Source organism: Leopardus geoffroyi, chromosome E1 (assembly GCF_018350155.1).
Source record: "Leopardus geoffroyi isolate Oge1 chromosome E1, O.geoffroyi_Oge1_pat1.0, whole genome shotgun sequence".
NCBI classification, from domain to species: Eukaryota; Metazoa; Chordata; class Mammalia; order Carnivora; family Felidae; genus Leopardus; species Leopardus geoffroyi.
In genome coordinates, this window is record NC_059330.1 from 31326727 (window position 1) to 31344894 (window position 18168).

The following is an 18168-nucleotide window of genomic DNA, read 5'->3' on the forward strand; positions in this document are numbered from 1 at the left end:
CATAGGAAAATAAATAAATATAAAATATTTATCAAAAAATTTTATGGAAATGTCATTTCAAATACTATGTAAAAGACACTATAACCTAAATGCATGACTCTACAACTCTTCTAAATTCTGAACATTGCTCAAAAAATTAAACTAAAAAAAATTTGATTTTAAAATACATAAAATTTGAAAATTTCAATTTTATAAATATAACTAGCAAAGTCAGAGAACACAACATAAGTGCTATATTGACAAGTGATTTTTCCCCCCTTCTATTGACAAATGTATGAGGAGTAAAACACAATAGTAATGCTGGAAAAGACAAAGCAAAGTACCTACCAGAAGGATACTACATATTCAGTAAAACAAAAGAGCTTGTTTTATAAGGTTTTATAAACACAGTTCTGTAGTTGCCTGGGCCCAAACCTTATTACAGAGTTTGGTTACATATGCATGTAAATCAACTCTATCCAGACATACTTAGACATTTATGTACATTAGCTTATAATTTAATATGCTAAATTTTTGTTTTAGAACAGCTATCTACCCAGGGTTAAGATGAAACAGTAACAAACAAGAAAAACAACCTTTCTGCCACGGGCAAAAAGATAAGGCTAATAATGGGGGAGAATAAACAAAATTCTAGAGTACTTATTTCCAGGAGGAAGGGTGGGGAATGTGATCAGGGAACGGACACAGGAAGGCTGAGTAGTACCTAAAATTTTCTACTTCTTAAGTCTAAGTAACTCTAAGTGAACTCTAAGCAGATTCATAGGTGTTCATTCTATTTTTATGCTCCACTTATGTGTCAAATGTCACATCATCAAAAAGAAAAGAAATTCTCCATCCCCCCCAAATAAAAAGGAGCTCATAATATCTGCCCCAACAATGTGTTTAGCTAGCTGAATTATGTTTTGGTTTTATATTCCAGTTCTATATTGGAAGTAAGGGTCAAATAGAGAAATTTTTAATCTAATTTCAAAATAAATTAATAAGTAAGTGAAATTAAATAAATGTCACTATTAAATCCAGCCCTAGGCCATTTGGAATCTACAAAACAGCTCTTTATTGGAATCAGTTCAGTAAGGTAGATTACAACTAAAATTTAATGGCTATACTACTATTGACTTGTATCACAAAGCCTGGCAACAATTTAGGGAGAGAAAAGGGGAAAACGAAAACAGAAGAAAGCTCTGTTTCACTGGAGCAAAGCTTTCAAGGACACCAACAAGGAGGGGTATCTGGGTGGCTCAGTCGGTTAAGCGTCTGACTTCGGCTCAGGTCACGATCTCACGGTTCATGAGTTCGAGCCCCACGTCGGGCTCTGCACTGACAGCTCGGAGCCTGGAGTCTGCTTCGGATTCTATGTCTCCCTCTCTCTCTCTCTCTCTCTGTCCCTCCCCTGCTCACGCTCTGTCTCTCTCTCTCTCAAAAATAAAAAAACATTAAAAAAAAATTAAAGGACACTGACAAGGAAAAAAAAGGATTTTTTAGAATCAGGGTGGCAGACAGTACATACTGTCAGATGGCAGTTCTTCCATTTGGGCAGGGGCCTTCAGACACAGTGGACAGAAGAGGAAAGAGCAGGAGGTATGGCAGCCGGATAGACCCGAATGCTAATTTGAGCTCTACAACTTGCTAGCTAGATGTTCATAAACAAATAGAGAGAGAGAGAGTGAAAGAGGGGAAGGGGGCTGGGAGAGGCACAAGAGCTAATCCACAAAAAACATAGATCTGAATTAAAAATTGTTGGAGGGAGCTCCCGTATCCACGTATCTTATATAGACCACAGCTGGCTGTCAGGGTTGCAGAGGAAAAGGCTACTGAAAACACATAGGTGGGGGCACCTGGGTGGCTCAGTTGGTTAAGTGCCTGCTCAGGTCATGATCTCACGGTTCGTGAGTTTGAGCCCTGCATTGGGCTCTCTGCTGTCAGCACAGGGCCTGCTTCAGATCCTCTGCCCCCCGCCCCTGCCCCTCCCCTGTTAGTGTGCTCGCGCATTCTCTCTCTCAAAGAAATAAACAAATCAACATTAAAAAAAACAGGTAGGCAACAGGGTTTCAGCAGACCTGCTATCTTCCACATTTTCCTCTCAGACTGTACACTATTAGCAGTACAGAGGGAAAAGCTCCCATGAACACAATTTAATGTATCTTATATTAAAGCACACTGAGGTACCGAAGTAGCATTTTCCATCAGGACAAGAGTCAGAAAAGGGAGGAAGAATAATGCCCTCTAACTGCAGCTTTTGGTGTTTATATATATTTTTTCCTTTACTAAAAAGTATTTACAGCGTTTTTTTTTCTTTGCCTCCTAGAATAAGATCTTAGCTGATCATGTGAAGTTCTGAACCTGCTTAAAAGTCAGAACCTGCAAACTAAAACACAGCTATTTCCGTAAAAGTCTGGCATTCAAAACCAGTGAATCTTGCCCCAGTTGGATTAATGTATATGTGAAGATACTAACTTCGGGGACATGCTGAGGCCTCTTCCACACTGTCTGGGTTCTGATTCAGTAGTTACTGAGCAACTGCATAAGGCGCCAGGCAAGGCGCCAAGCACTTTCACATGCCCACCTTCAGGGTCTGCATTCTTTTGCATTGACATTTACAAAGATGTTGAAGTCATAACACATCCCTGACCATTTAGACACTTCTGTTAAAAACCACCAGCACTGTTCATTTACAATAACCATTATATAGTTTTCTAAATAACATGTTACCATGTTATCAGAAACCATCTATACAGCCTGACTCTGATTTAACTAACTCTTGATTCCTGAATACTAAGGAAGGCTCCTGCAAGACTTCCCGTTCTTTTCCCATTACTTTCAGAAACTGTCAACTTCTTTTACTGCCAGTTACTAATATGAATTTAGGCAAGACGCTTAATCTCTATGAGATTCCATTTTCTTAGCTGTAAAGTGGAGATAAATACCTGTCACACAAGGTTGCTATTAGTAATTAAGTAACATAGATGAAATTCTAGCACACTGTAGGTGTCAAATAAAGGTGAGTTGAATCAGAATTCCACGCCTGTTGTAATTTTCGCATTGATAGCAAATTTAATCCTATTTACTCCTCAAATTAAGAACCTTTAAAGGCTGCCCATGGGTAGGAAAAGTTGAAATTCCTTAGCTTCCCAGACTCAGCACAACAAACTACCTACAATCTACTTTCTCCAGCCTCACCATCCACCTTCCCTCCTCAGCATACAAATTCTTCAATCTATTCTCAGAAAATGTTGTTCACACCACCTACCCCACCACTTCTCCACCTGATGAACTGGCACTTAAACTTCACCGCCAAGTACAAACATTTGCTCTAAGTTTGCCCCAATCGCCTGGAATTACTTATCTGTTCCTCTCTCCCCAAAAGCACTTTTACTTATCTCAGTAATTACACTTACTTTGTGCTGTCCCTATTTGTCCACATAGCTTTTTCTCTCCTATTAGAGCACATTAATCCAGTGACTTCCAAACCAGCAGCCCTGATTTTTTTCAGTTGGCCAGAACCATGTCCTTTTCATGGTTGTTTCCCCCAGCCAGGTACACAATAAACCCACAATAAATTAATCAGGGCCAGAAAACAGTCTGAGAAAATTAAGGTGGCTCAGACAGTAGTAATAATGGCAAAAGAGAAAAGAATGACTTGTAAAGTGAACCCTCTTGGATTGCTACTTCCTTAGCTTCCACTGATGGGACTGGCTTCTAGACACTATGTCGTCCAGAGGCCTTGGTCCGAGTTCCATGGTTAGGATCAGCACATTCTGAAAACAGACTTCCTCTGAAAGATAAATATGTCCTACTTCGATCCTCTGTGAACAATGACTTAACCATTAGTATCTACATCTGTGTGATCGCTGTCTTTACCTACAGGATTTGACTTAAAAAAAAAAAGGTCCTGAATTTATCAAATTTAAGATGACATTGACTGTAAGATGGCCATTATTTTACACAGCACGAAGAGAAGAAAATGCTGCCAATTACACTATGAAATTGATTGTAAGACTCATCTCATAGAGCTTATATGTATGTGCTTTAATATAGGTCTTAGAATCAGTTAAATGATATATGAAATGTAGTATCAGGTTTGAAGAAAAGCTTTTGATCACTGCCTGCTTTCCTTACACTATTAGAAAAACAAAGAAGCAAAAACATGTGAACACTTCAAAGAAAGTTTGTGTCCAGAATATAACACAAAGGACAAGGGAAGAAGGGGACTTGGTATGGAGCCAGATGGTGGCAGGGGAATGGGGAACAGGCAGAAACATGACAGAATGACTAAGGGATCATTCATTCATAAATATTAACTGAGCAATTAGTTTATGCCAGGCATCACTTTGGGGACTAAGGATATTATTGTGAATAGAACCAGATAGAATCCTCCCACCTAGGAAACATACCGTCTTGTGGTTCAGACAGAGCTGATAAAATAAGTACAGATAAGGATATGTGTTTACAAACTGAGATCGGTGATATCTCAGGAAAGAAACGGGATCTAAGAGCACATATAGGAAAAAAGACCTGGCCTAAACTGGAGGGCACCCAGAACACATTCCTTAGGAATTAGTCTTTGAATAGATATTTGGAAGTCATGGCGGCGGCAGCATGGGTGTGTTCTGAGTCAGAGGGTACAGCACATGAGAAAGAACTTCAGGAAACTGAAAAAATACCGCTCTGGAAGCATAAAGATGGAAAGCCAGAGAAATAGAGGGCAGAAGTCACGTGATACAGGCAACTGAATATTAGTAAGATAGGCTGAGGAGGAAACAGGCATGGTACATAAAAGCAGACAAAGCTATTGTGAGATCTGATTAAAAGCTATGTGCTGGTGGTGGAGATCAAGAAGACTGATGGGCTCAAGTGATATATAGAGAGTAAAAAAGTCAACAGCATGTGCTGATAAAACTGGGGATGAATGTTAAGGGAGAGGAAGTAGTTAGGCTGCTGTTAGGTTTTCTAACTTGGTACAACTGGAAGGTGTCATTCATCAAGTTTGGGAACAGAGGAAGAAGCTCTCTTTGGGAAGAGATGGCCAGATGAGGGTATGGTGTGACTATCATGAGTCTTGCCTCAACTACAGTGAGTTTGAGATGCCTTAAGGAGATCCAAGTGGAAATGCTGACCAAGCAATTGGACATGTGAGTATGAAGCTCAAAGGAGTATCTCAGCCAGAAAAAGGTCTAAGATTGAACACTAAAGACTCCAGACTGATATGGAACTGGCTGGTGGGGTGAAAAGGGCCTTGGAGTTCTCATATTTCCTCAGTACCTAGTACATCTAATCTCATCCTATAGGCTGTCTCTAACACTTTGAGCTGGAAGAATCTTTCCTTCTATTGCAACGGAAAAATTGTCAAGATGCCCCAAGTTGAATATGTTTTTCAAAGAAACATGGTATTTTGGTTACGGAACCAGTACTGTATTTTGTATTTACCAGTAGGAAAACATTCATGCATGTGTAAGGGGGTGGGGGTGAGGGTTCAGGCAGCTGTGATTAATTAAAGATTTCTTCTGAGTTCCAACAGCCCTCTAACATATGAAGTTTGGGAATATAAATGCAATATAATCCATCTATAAGCTTGGGGATTACCTATACTGTAATTCTCAAACAACAGAATATTATAATTAGAGCAAGTGAAAGCACTCATATGCATTTAAAAATATGAAGGTGCTCAGTTCAGCAACTTAATAAGGATAATCTTATGAGCCTGTGTTTCCTATTGTATGAATGCATCTACTATGCAGAAATTTTGCACAGATTAGAAATTTATTAACATGCCTAACAGTATTTGGAACACAGTAAATGCTATTATTAATAAAAACATTTAAAAATAAAACTGCACCAATTTGTATTTGCAGAATAAATATGCATGTAACTCTCCATCTTGAGGAAGTATACAGAAATGAGTGTGAGCATGGCAAGTGTATTTATTCTTCTCTGTCTCCACCTTTCTCTGTTTTGGCTGTTTTCTTCCTTTGGACTTGACCAGATACTGTCAAGGAACATTAATAACTCTGTGCTGCTCTCTAGTGGTAAATATAGAATATAGTCCATTAAATGACTACTTTTTGATAGCCTTCCAAACAATGAAATTCTAAGAAAAACCAGTAAGAGAAAGTATTTAATATCCCAGTCTGCTACCACTGATAGCAGATTAAGTGTCACTCAGCATGTTATCACTTTATTATTTTAACTATAAATATGTTTCATTGGAATAAAAAAGCACAAACTGATATGTATCATAATAGCAAATTTTTATCACTTGTTAGATATCATGATCTATTATTACATTGTATGAAGTGTGGTCTAAGACATAACTTGGCTATAGTGAACACACACACACACACACACACACACACACGTCCCTCAACTAAAGCAGTCATAAACACCTCAATTCTTACAAGACTAATTTTATTTTTTGTTTGAATTTGTTAAACACTTTAGTATTTAAGTAAACTTTATTTGGTTAATAATTTAAATTCAATAGCTAAAAGTCTGTATTATTATATATCCTAAATTTATTATATAACACTTACAACATGGTAAGTGTATCCTATTATCTCAACAAGCTTGAAACAATTGAAATCATTTCTACTAATTTCGAAATTACTGGCGAAACTAATTTTTTTTTCCTAACAAGGGGAATAAAAATCCAGTTGCCTAGATAAACTACTTGCTAAACAAATGTTTGGGGTGAGGGTGGAGGTAAGGGCAGGACTATTTATTGAATCAAAATAACTAACAGAACAACAATATGAATAAACTTAATGTTAAAAGGATCCTTTCTCATGCTCTATAGCTTGCTGTTAATACAATTATTTTATGAAATTCTTTATATCCTATATCTCTCCGAAAAGGACTGCAGGCAATTTTCAACAAAAGACAGATAGAATCACATTAGTAAAACAGATATGGCAAATGAAATTCAGGAGGAATGAAAATGAAAATACAGTAACTAGTTTGTTAACTAAGTTGTTGATATTGTACTTCAAATGTGGATCTGAGCTTTCTAGCAACCAGAGCAAAAAGGAAATCATGATTTATATATTTCTTATAACAAAGAGGGGAGTAAGGCTTTCTAATTTGTAAAAAAAGAAAAAAAAGATATTTTCTGGTCTTAAATCTAAATCTAATTTCTCATGTGGGCAACTAATGCGTGATATAAATAACAAACTAAACAAGAATTACTGCAAATTCAGAGATGAGCAGAATTTATATGCTGAGTTTGTATATTTTGCTTTTAGGAGAGGCTAAATATGAAGGTACTTCCAGTTTGTTGTTTTTTTTTTTAATTTTTTTTTTTCAACGTTTATTTATTTTTGGGACAGAGAGAGACAGAGCATGAACGGGGGAGGGGCAGAGAGAGAGGGAGACACAGAATCGGAAACAGGCTCCAGGCTCTGAGCCATCAGCCCAGAGCCTGACAGGGTACTTCCAGTTTAAGTGATCGGACTTAATCCAAATTCAGCAGTGGAGAGATAACATGCCTTCAAATACAATTTCTCAAAATCAGACTTTGGATAAGAGTTAAATAGTATATTATTAAAAATATATAACCTTTAGTTAAGAGTTTGAAGTCTGGGGGCACCTGGGTGGCTCACTTGGTTACGTGTCTGACTTCAGCTCATGATCTCACCGTTTGTGAGTTGGAGCCCCATGTTGGGCTCTGTGCTGATAGCTCAGAGCCTGGAGTCTGCTTTAGATTCTGTGTCTCCCTCTCTCTGCCCCTCCCCTGCTCGCAGACTCTCTCTCTCTCTCTCAAAAATAAATAAACATTAAAAAAAAAAAAAAGATTCTGAAATCTGTTATTTTCCAATTTATTTCATGTTTACTTCCTATTTATTTGTTAGGTTAAAGCTCCTTGAAGGTAAAGGCCTATCTTCCAGTTCTTACAAGATCTTTCACTGAGAAATAGTCACCGGGGACATTCAATTAATACTAAAAACTTACTGATGTAGTAGGAAAACAAACCTCACCACTAGCAGGTTTGGTTTTTGGTGAAGTATTATTTTTATTTTAATTTTTACCTTGTAACAGTCTCCTCCAGGAATAATTTCCTGAATATATACCAAGGGACCTTCATTCCGGTTAATTCCCCCAAGGATCTTCAGACCAAGGCCCGTTTCCTTCGTAACTGTAATCATCTGAAAGGCAGGATCCCTAAGATAAAGTAAATTAGCACTCACAGGTTAGCCTAGAGGATCTATGCCCACTTTTTCTTCAAACTACTTGTTAAATCAAATTCTTAGATCTAGATAACCCCATATACTCGGTACATACCAGTAACGACATTTAGAAAAGTATGATGATAGGAAAATAATCAAATGGATTCTGTTATCTGTAGTATTTTTTTTTCTATAAAAACAAACCATAGAAGAAATTACAGCAATAGTGCTTATTTCTCTGTTGTAGAAGGAAGAAAAATACCTTCAACATATAATTTAAATATATTTAAAGGTTTATTAAAGGTAACTGAACAGATTTCCCTTTTTAGCTGGCTTCTTAGACTACACTGAGGGATCAATCCCAAAATTAAAGATTTTATTGAGTTAGGTAAGTGACTTTTTAAAAGACATGTTGGCAGTCATTTAAAGCAAAATAAATATGACCTCCATTTGAATATCAAAAAGAAAAGTTTATCTTTTTAATTTCAGAAGAGTATTTTCTGATAGAAAGCACGTGCTCATCCATAATTTCTGTCAAACGTTAAGAACAATGATAATAGAAAAGAAGGAGGGGTGCCTGAGTGGCTCAGGCAGTTAAGCATCTGACTTCAGTTAAAGTGGTGATCTTGCAGTTCATGAGTTTGAGCCCCACATTGGGCTCTGTGCTGACAGCTCAGAGCCCGCAGTCTGCTTCAGATTCAGTGTCTTCCCCTCCCTCTGCCCCTACCCCACTTGCTCTGTCTCTCAAAAAATAAATAAAGACTGGGGCGCCTGGGTGGCGCAGTCGGTTAGGTGTCCGACTTCAGCCAGGTCAAGATCTCGCGGTCCGTGAGTTCGAGCCCCGCGTCAGGCTCTGGGCTGATGGCTCAGAGCCTGGAGCCTGTTTCCGATTCTGTGTCTCCCTCTCTCTCTGCCCCTCCCCCATTCATGCTCTGTCTCTCTCTGTCCCAAAAATAAATAAACGTTGAAAAAAAATTTAAAAAAAAATAAATAAATACTAAAAAAATTTTTTAGAAAAAGAAAAGAAGGAACTGTCAAAAGAATTCTATAAAAGGCATACCCTCAAATTGTGTTTCTGAACACTCCAGTCAGAGTGGAGACTTTTATTGGTCAAAGAGCGCTTGAACACAGTTTCAAATAAGGCTTAGGGCTGCCTGCTTACATATGATGTAACTGGGGTTGTGCTAAGCAATATACATACACTATGCTATTCAACTTAGCATTTATACAACTCCTAAGATTATTACCCTCATTTTTCTGAAAGCACCAAAGTCTGGGAAGGTTAACTTGGTGGTCTAAGGTTATAAAGCTGGAGAACAGCAATGGAAACCCAGTTTGTGTTACTCTAGAGGAGAAATGTGGCATAAGATATGCTTCGTGGTGGTATTAAAGCCAGTGATGAATATTGGAGCTATCTTCACACATATCAAAAAAACTGAAACTGGTATTAAAAAAGGTGCTTCGTATCTTAAATATGATTACAGTTTTCAGAAAAAGCTTTCTTAGCTTCTGCCACAAGAATTCTAACTATATCTTTAAGAAAGCATGTATTCAAAAGTTAAATAATAAAAAAGACAGGATGAAAAAAATTAAAATACAAAAAACCCCACAAAACCTTATAAGCCTTCCTGCTTTTGAATATTTTGCTCTCTACACAGGACATTGTTCAGGGTTGCATTATACAGAATTAAGCTCTGGTGTTGGATGGCCTCTCTGGTTACTAGGGCAACGGTCAATTAGCTAGAAAAAGAGGCAGAAGGGACTAGGTCCACAATGTTTCACTGTTACAGATTTCAGAAGCTCAGCCCACTTTTGATGGAATATTAGGTTATAAGGGCATAAAAGAATGAAGCCTAGAATTGAGAGAGAGGAGGGAGAGGGGGAATTAAGGCACCTCATTAGGTACCTCGTATAACCTCTTAAACCCTCCAAATGCAAATTTCCTTCAATGGGGATACTCATAATCTCCACCATATATTAGTGCTTCAGTAAAGGATCCCTCTTTTTCTAATTGTCAACAGAATTTCTGTATTTTGTACAGCATTTACTTGCCAGGACCTTATGTTACAGCTCCCTTATGTTAAAATTTTGTATTATTTACTTTTTCTTAGCTATTAGAAATAGTTCTGCTGCTCAACTTTAATCCCAGAGAATTACAAGTTAAAACTAGGCAGAGATATTGCTATTTACTTACAAGATCAACATATAATTTAAAACTGTGACAATGTACTCCAGTGACAAGGCTGTGGAAAAAGAGGTACTCTTGTACATTGTTGATGGGAATGCAAAATGGCATAACTTCTAATGAGGGAATTTGGTAAACTCTAAGTTTACCCTCTGATCCAGAAATCCCATTTCTAGGAATCTATCCCAAAGATACTCTGGCAAAAAAATACAAAATTACGTGTATACTAGGTTATTTATTTTCGCATAATTTGAAATCTTCAAAAATTGCAAATAATGGGTGTATATCAATAAGGTGCTGGCTGAATAAACTATGGTAAATTGATAGGATAGAATACATAGTTACAAAAGGTACAAGAAAGACATTTATAGACTGATATGAAGAGACCACCAGGATATAATTTTAAAAATTTATATATATATATATATATATATATATATATATATATATATATATATTTTATTTTATTTTTTTTAAAGGCAAGATCAAAGAGTATATATAATATGCTACCTTTCTGTTAAGAATATGCTGGTGAGTGGAAACTGGGAGGTGGAGCCTGGATGTTGGGGCCGTATTGACTCAGTCATATGATTCTTTCCCATGGCCTTGATTTTGCCTTAAGTAGTTGGACAAAACTCTCTGCTGTCCCAGAAAGTAAAACTGTTCAGCACCAGAGCATAAAGCTGTGCATGGAGATCTCTGCACACACCACAGATGAGCCTGGCTGGTGACCCCTGGAGACCAGAACTTTCCAGTGCTCTCAGGAGGTGATGTCAGAGAAAGACATCCTGAGTTTAACCAGCCTGACATCCTTCTCCAGGGAAGACCTGTGAACCTGAGCTGAAGGGCTAATGTGCATGTGTTTACTATGAATAATAGCTTTGAGGTAAAAATATTGACTCAACTGTGTATATATATACACACACAAATACATATATATACATAAAACATGTGTATATATTTATATGTATATTATTTGCTTATCCAAAAAGAAGCACAGGGAAAGAACCAAAAATAAAAATGGTTATCTATAGGAAGAATGAGGGCACAGAGTGAATGAAAGACAAGAATGCCTTATTCTATGAGTTACAGGTTTGCAAAATGGCCACAAGTTCTTCCCATCGCTGTCTGTATGCCCTGTGGAATGTGACTTTACTGTTCCTTCCATTAAAAAGTAGAGTCTAGGGGTGCCTGGGTGGTTCAGTTGGTTGAGCATCTGACTTCGGCTTGGGTCATGATCTCACGGTTCGTGAGTTCGAACCCCGTGTTGGGCTCTATGCTGACAGCTCAGAGCCTGGAGCCTGCTTCAGATTCTGTGTCTCCCTCTCTCTCTGCTCCTCTCCCACTCATGCTCTGTCTCTCTCTTTCTCCTTCAAAAAAATAAATAAAAACATTAAAAAAAAAAGTAGATTCTATATCTATACCCCTTGAATTTGGACTTGGCTATCTGAATTGCTTCAGTCAATGACAGACCAGCAAATGTAAGGGAAACAGACATTTGAAAAACACTTGGGCTTGTTGCTGGGAACCATTCCACCATCCTGTGAAAAAGCCTGAGCTAGCCTCTTGGAGAATGAGACCAGGTTCAGAGAGATAGCCATCCAGACTTTCCAGATGAGGCCCCAGAAATGTGAATGAGGCCATCCTACACTATCCGATACATACCAGAACAACCAAAGCATGAGAAAAAATAAATGCTTGCTGTTTCAAGGCAATTCGGGTGGTTTGTTACTCAGCAAAAGTTAATCTTACATTATCTTATTTTGATACTTGAATCATAAAATATTTTAAATATTCAAAATATCAGATCAAATTTTTTAAAAAGCAATTTCTATAAAGAATTATAAAAAAGAATGCAGAATTTATCCCATACACTGATTTACATTGGAAAGTAATTATTGATCAACTTCCTAATTATTGCTTTAGACCAGTTAGCTGTATAAAATTTTGAACTAAAAGCTCATTAACTTTCAAACTATGTAGCTCAAAACATATTACATTTAATTTAAAAATTACTTTTCAAGTAGACTGGATGATACCACAGCAGGTGTATTTTTATTCATGATTTTACCACAGGAGCCTTGGATTTAACCACTGTGTAAATGAAGATCTTGATGAAGAGTCTAGAAATTCTTCTTTTCCTAAGAATGGAGAAGTAGAAAATAAATTTTCATGCCTTAAGAGTAGTCAAATTCGATTTCAATTTTGCATAAAAACATCACATACACTTGGTATGTAAATGATATGCATTTATATAGACACGTTAGAGGTTGATAATATCTAAGAAATATAAAGACAGTTCTCCAGATTGAGAGAGAGAGAGAGAGAGAGAGAGAGCTATAGCTATAGGGCTATATTCACATCATTATCTGTATCTATATAAAATTGGCATTTTCTGGCAGAGATGAAAAATACAGTTAAGCTTTAGGTAACTATATAGCTTCCACCATTAATACACTTAAATCACATACTAATAAAACACTGTGACAAATATCTCTTGTGAGCACAAGGCTAGAAAGTTGTGTTTTTTTTAATGTTTATTTATTTTTTATTTTTTTAATGTTTTTATTCATTTTTGAGAGACAGAACACTAGTTCGGGAAGGGAAGAAAGAGAGAGGGAGACACAGAATCTGAAGCAGGCTCCAGGCTCTGAGCTGTCAGCACAGATCCCAAAGCAGGGCTTAAACCCACAGTGAGATCATGACCTGAACCAAAATCAGATGCTTAACCGACTGAGCCACCCAGAAGCCCCATTAATGTTTATTTATTTATTTTGGAAAGGCAGAGAGAGAGAGAGAGAGAGAGAGAATGCACAAGTAGGGGAGGGGCAGAAAGAGAGAGGGAGACACAGAATCACAATCAGGCTCCAGGCTCCAAGTTGTCAGCACAGAGCCTGACACAGGGCTTGAACCCATGAACCACGAGATCATGACCTAAGGCAAAGTCAGGCACTCAACCGACTGACTGAGCCACCCCGGCGCCCAGGCTAGAAAGTTTATAGTCAGAATATCTGTAAGATAATTATACAATACACTGTTGAAAAAAACAGAAATTCCTATTGTCATACCAACTATCTTGAGGTACTTCTTGTAGATCCAATATTACTCTGAATCATATCATTCCACAAGCTTCTTAAATACTTTCCTGTGAAAAGAAAAAAAAAATATGTGTGTGTGTGTGTGTGTGTGTGTGTATATATATATATATATATATATATATATATATATATATGATTTTAATGTCTCATGTGGCTCCACTGTGAAAATTAAAAAGAATGATGCAGTTTCATTTAATTAAAAAAAGTTGTACTTGAACAGAAGTTTACCATCTCTGCATAAGAAATATGGATAAAGTACAGAACCTTAAAAGCCACTGGGAACATTTAGCACAACCCTCTTATTAAAGAAATGAATAGCTAGATTCAGAAATTGTGTGCTTTCCCCACACAAGTGAGAAATAGTGGTTGTTTTTCTAGCTAGCATTCAGACTTCAAAGCCTAGAGTGTGGTGGACCTTGACATCAGATAGGCCTAGATTCCAATGTGACCTTCTTCTCCAGGCCTTAGTTTCTTCATAGGTACAGTAACTACCTTGACTGTAGTGATGGTTTTACAAATGAATGCACATGTCAAAACTTACCAAATTCTCTCACTATAAATAGGTACTGTTTATTACAAGTCAATCATATCTTAATAAAGCTAAATTTTTAAAAACCTGATGAATCTGATTTTTATTTAAAGTTGCCAGAGGGGAAGGGCTGGTGGGGGGTGGGGGGTAGAGACTGGCAAAATGGATGAAGGGGAGTGGGAGATACAGGCTCCCAGTTATGAAATGAGCAAGAAATAAATAAATCACAGGGATGAAAAGTCCAGCATAGGGAATACAGTCAGTGATATTATAATAATGTTGTATGGCAACGGATGGCAACGGATGGCAGCTACACGTGTGGTGAACACAGCATAATGTACTGTTGTAGAGTCACTATGTTGTGTACCTGAAACTAATGAAACACTGTGTGTCAACTATACTTCAATAAATTTTTCTTAAATAAAATTCTCTAAAAACAAAAAAAGGGGAAGCTTGACCTTGGCATATATCTTCTTTCCCTTCAGAGAGCCCACTTATAAGAGTATAAATTCAGGGGCGCCTGGGTGGCGCAGTCGGTTAAGCGTCCGACTTCAGCCAGGTCACGATCTCGCGGTCCGTGAGTTCGAGCCCCGCGTCAGGCTCTGGGCTGATGGCTCAGAGCCTGGAGCCTGTTTCTGATTCTGTGTCTCCCTCTCTCTCTGCCCCTCCCCCGTTCATGCTCTGTCTCTCTCTGTCCCAAAAATAAATAAACGTTGAAAAAAAAAATTTAAGAGTATAAATTCATAATGTACATGAATAAATGGGAGAAGAGCCATCAGATTAAATGTTCAACAAATTTCTGGAAGACAAAAAATAGAGAGGTGATAACAGATAAAGGAAGGCTGAAGAAGCTGAAAATTAGGGCAAGCCTTCTTAAATATTTTCGAGTTTGAGCACACACAGAGAAAATCAGAATATACGTACAAAGCACTGGGGTAAACAGAGGCGGCATGCTATACCTCTGAGGAGCTACAGGAAGTCAGTAACTCAGCACACCAGTAACTGATTCAAAGCAAAATTCTGGCCTTGGAAACAGCTGGACAGAAATGCAGGACAAAACTATCTTGCAGAATCCCACACAGGCTGAGGACTTGGGGACCCAAAGTTCAAGGAAGAGCAAAACTGAGGCAGAGAACTAAAATCAAGGGGATCATCCCAGCCCTTCACTAACCATTGAATGATGAAGAAATCACAGATTCTGCTGTAAATAATTTGAATAGACCCTGAAGAAAGAGCCAAACACCTTCTGGGAACCTAACATAGTGTTGTTCCACTAACCTGGGTGTTAAAATCCTGTTTCAACTTTCACAGTCCCTGTGGTAGCAAGCAACAGGAACAGGGGAAGCATGCAGATCAAAAGCATCAGAAAAATGAAGCCAAAGTGAGTAAGATCCCCATCTAGTGGTGATTTGTCTTTACTGGACACAGGGGCCCCAGGTGATGAAACATACCCACGTCTAATGGCTATGTCGTTGTTAAACTATACAACAGATTTCATATAATGTCATACTTAACAAGGCAGTTTTAAATATTTCTACTTAAATTATTAAAATAAAATTTAGGTATTTAAATTATTTTATTCGCTTAACATGCCTGACAGTGTCCTAAGTGCTCGAGGTGAGCTTAAAAAGCACCTAGGGGCGCCTGGGTGGCTCAGTCGGTTAAGCGTCCGACTTCAGCTCAGGTCATGATCTCGCGGTCCGTGAGTTCGAGCTCCACGTCGGGCTCTGTGCTGACAGCTCAGAGCCTGGAGCCTGTTTCAGATTCTGTGTCTCCCTCTCTCTGACGCTCCCCTGTTCATGCTCTGTCTCTCCCTGACTCAAAAATAAATAAAACGTTAAAAAAAAAAAAAAAAAAAAAAAGCACAGTCTATCTCCAGAGACAGTCAAATAAACAGACATCAGGAGGGTACTAAGTGCTCTAATAGTGCGCAGAGGGGGCTGGGGAAGCATGGGGGAAGGCCAGCCTGCCCAGAATGTTGTCATTATTGAACACCAATATGGCCAGGCACCATGTTGCAGGATTTTATACTCCCTCAAAGGAGCCCCACAAAGCAGGTATTACATATTTGTATTTACATAAATGAAAGACATTTACGTAAATGAAAATGTCATGCAGAAGCTATGTGACTTGTCCATGACCACAAGGTTAACCAGTTATAAACTGGAATTTGAATCCAGTTCTGTCTAGCTCCAAACCCAATATTTTTCCACTATGACATGCTGGGAAACTGAAATTTGTAGAAAAGTGTCATTCTCTGAAAATATAGGAGTATTAACAGTAGTAATATGCTGTCTGTCTCTTATTTTTTTAAGTTCATTTATTTATTTGGAGAGAGAGAGAGAGAGAGAGAGAGAGAGAGAGAGAATGGGGGAGGGGCACAGAGAGAATCCCAAGCAGGTTTCCTGCTGTCAATACAGAGCCCAACTTGGGGCTTGAACCCACACACTGTGAGATAATGACTTGAGTGGAAATCAAGAGTCAGACACTTAACCTACTGAGCCACCCAGGTGCCCCTATGCTGTCTCTTTTATATGGAGATATTACTGCTGATTAAACTAACAGAAAGGTGTTTAGTTTTATCCATCCAAACAGCAGGCTTTTTTTTTTTTAAACAAACAAGATATCTATTGTCATATCCTTAAAGCTTAAATATCATAAAGTGCCTTTTCATTCCCTCTCTTCTATTTATTCCCTACTCCTTTCTTTCTAGAAGTTAGCAAGCCTCTCAACCAACAAGGGTTCTATAATGTTACACACACACACACACACACACACACACACACACACCCCACAACTTCACATTATTAATGAATGACACAGAAGGAAAATACTCTTATTCTTTTACTAAAAATATACCCATTCAAGAAAAATATATTGTTTTTCTAGTTTAGTGACTCATAAGAGGGAAAATGTTAGGTCAGCAAAAGCAGAGAAAGTGGAACACTGCAGGAAAGAATCTTGTTGTAAGCAAAAAATCCATTCCAGAAATCTTAAATTAGAGCTTTACTTTGATCAAAACAGTTTTAATTCTACACAACTAGAAACCTCATGGGGGTGGCTGGGTGGCTCAGTAGGTTAAGCATTCGACTTCAGCTCAGGTTATTGATCTTGTGGTTTGTGAGTGCGAGCCCCGTGTTGGGCTCTGTGCTGACAGCTCCAAGCCTAGAACCTGCTTCAGGTTCTGTGTCTCCCTCTCTCTCTGCCCCTCCCCTCCTCTCAAGAATAAATAAACTTAAAAAAAAAAAAATCTCATGAGATAAAAAATCTGCCCATGATAAATATGTGTGAATAGCAGACTTAATAATGTATATTCCCAAAGAGATGGCATTCAATACTTTCTAAAACAAGTTCTTTTTACTAGACCAAAAATAAAGAAGGTAAAAAAGGATAAAAACATCTGGTAGAAAATATGGTAAATATTAACTTCATGAAATTGCAATGTTGAATGAATATTCATAATATTGATAATGAAACAGTATGTCTTTTAGTTTTTAAAAAGTTAAAAATCCCAATGAGGTGTTTGTAATGGATGTATATATCCATCCTATCTATCACCACACCATTTCCACATAAGTACCCACTGTTTTTGTTTCTTGTGAATACTGTTAGCTCCTTTATGCATAAACAAATATGAATAAATATTGATTCCTTTGCTTTTGTTTTGACTAAGAAATTAGCTACAATCAGGCACAAAGCATCCAGCTGTTCATGCTGTGCACTGTACAATCCCTGAGGGTATGGATTATAAACCCATGATATAAATAGGTTCTCTGATGTATGCAGTAGTTCTGAATGCCATAAGCATTGCTGTGCAACCTGTTAGTTGTTTGTTTGTTTTAATGTTTGAGAGAGACAGAGTATGAGAAGGGGAAGGGCAGAGAGGGAGACACAGAATCCAAACGCTCCCCCCTTTTTTACATTTTGTTTAGTTTTTTTTTTTTTTAATTAATGTAGAACCTGGAATTATTTCCATATTTTTACAAAGCATCCTGATTCTTTTTTATTTTCATAGCTGCATGGCATTCCATTTTATGGAGGGACCATATTTATTTATACCCTTATTGATAGATATTTAAGTAGTTTCACATGTTTTGCTATTATAAACATGTTGCAATGAAAACTCTATATACAGGTCACATCACATGTGCACAAATTTATCTGTATGACAAATTCACAAAAATCAGCATTTATACACAC

The 18168-nt window shown here is 37.6% G+C and overlaps 1 protein-coding gene across 5 annotated transcripts in view; it reads right to left on the reverse strand.

Annotated features, from left to right (window-relative positions):
- Positions 1–18168, reverse strand: part of STXBP4 (syntaxin binding protein 4) — a 172611-nt gene that overhangs the window by 145280 nt on the left and 9163 nt on the right. For 2 of the 5 annotated variants that reach the window (XR_006714878.1, XM_045488325.1), the window contains exons 2-4: positions 13410–13486; positions 12358–12482; positions 8019–8151 (exon numbers count right to left, since the gene is read on the reverse strand). Coding sequence is in view for 4 of the 5 variants with exons in the window: in XM_045488325.1 (XP_045344281.1) it covers positions 8019–8151; positions 12358–12404 (180 nt within the window). In the remaining variant the exon portion in view is untranslated. The remainder of the gene's footprint in view (positions 1–8018; positions 8152–12357; positions 12483–13409; positions 13487–18168) is intronic. The other 3 variants (XM_045488327.1, XM_045488328.1, XM_045488326.1) reach the window with 3 other exon arrangements.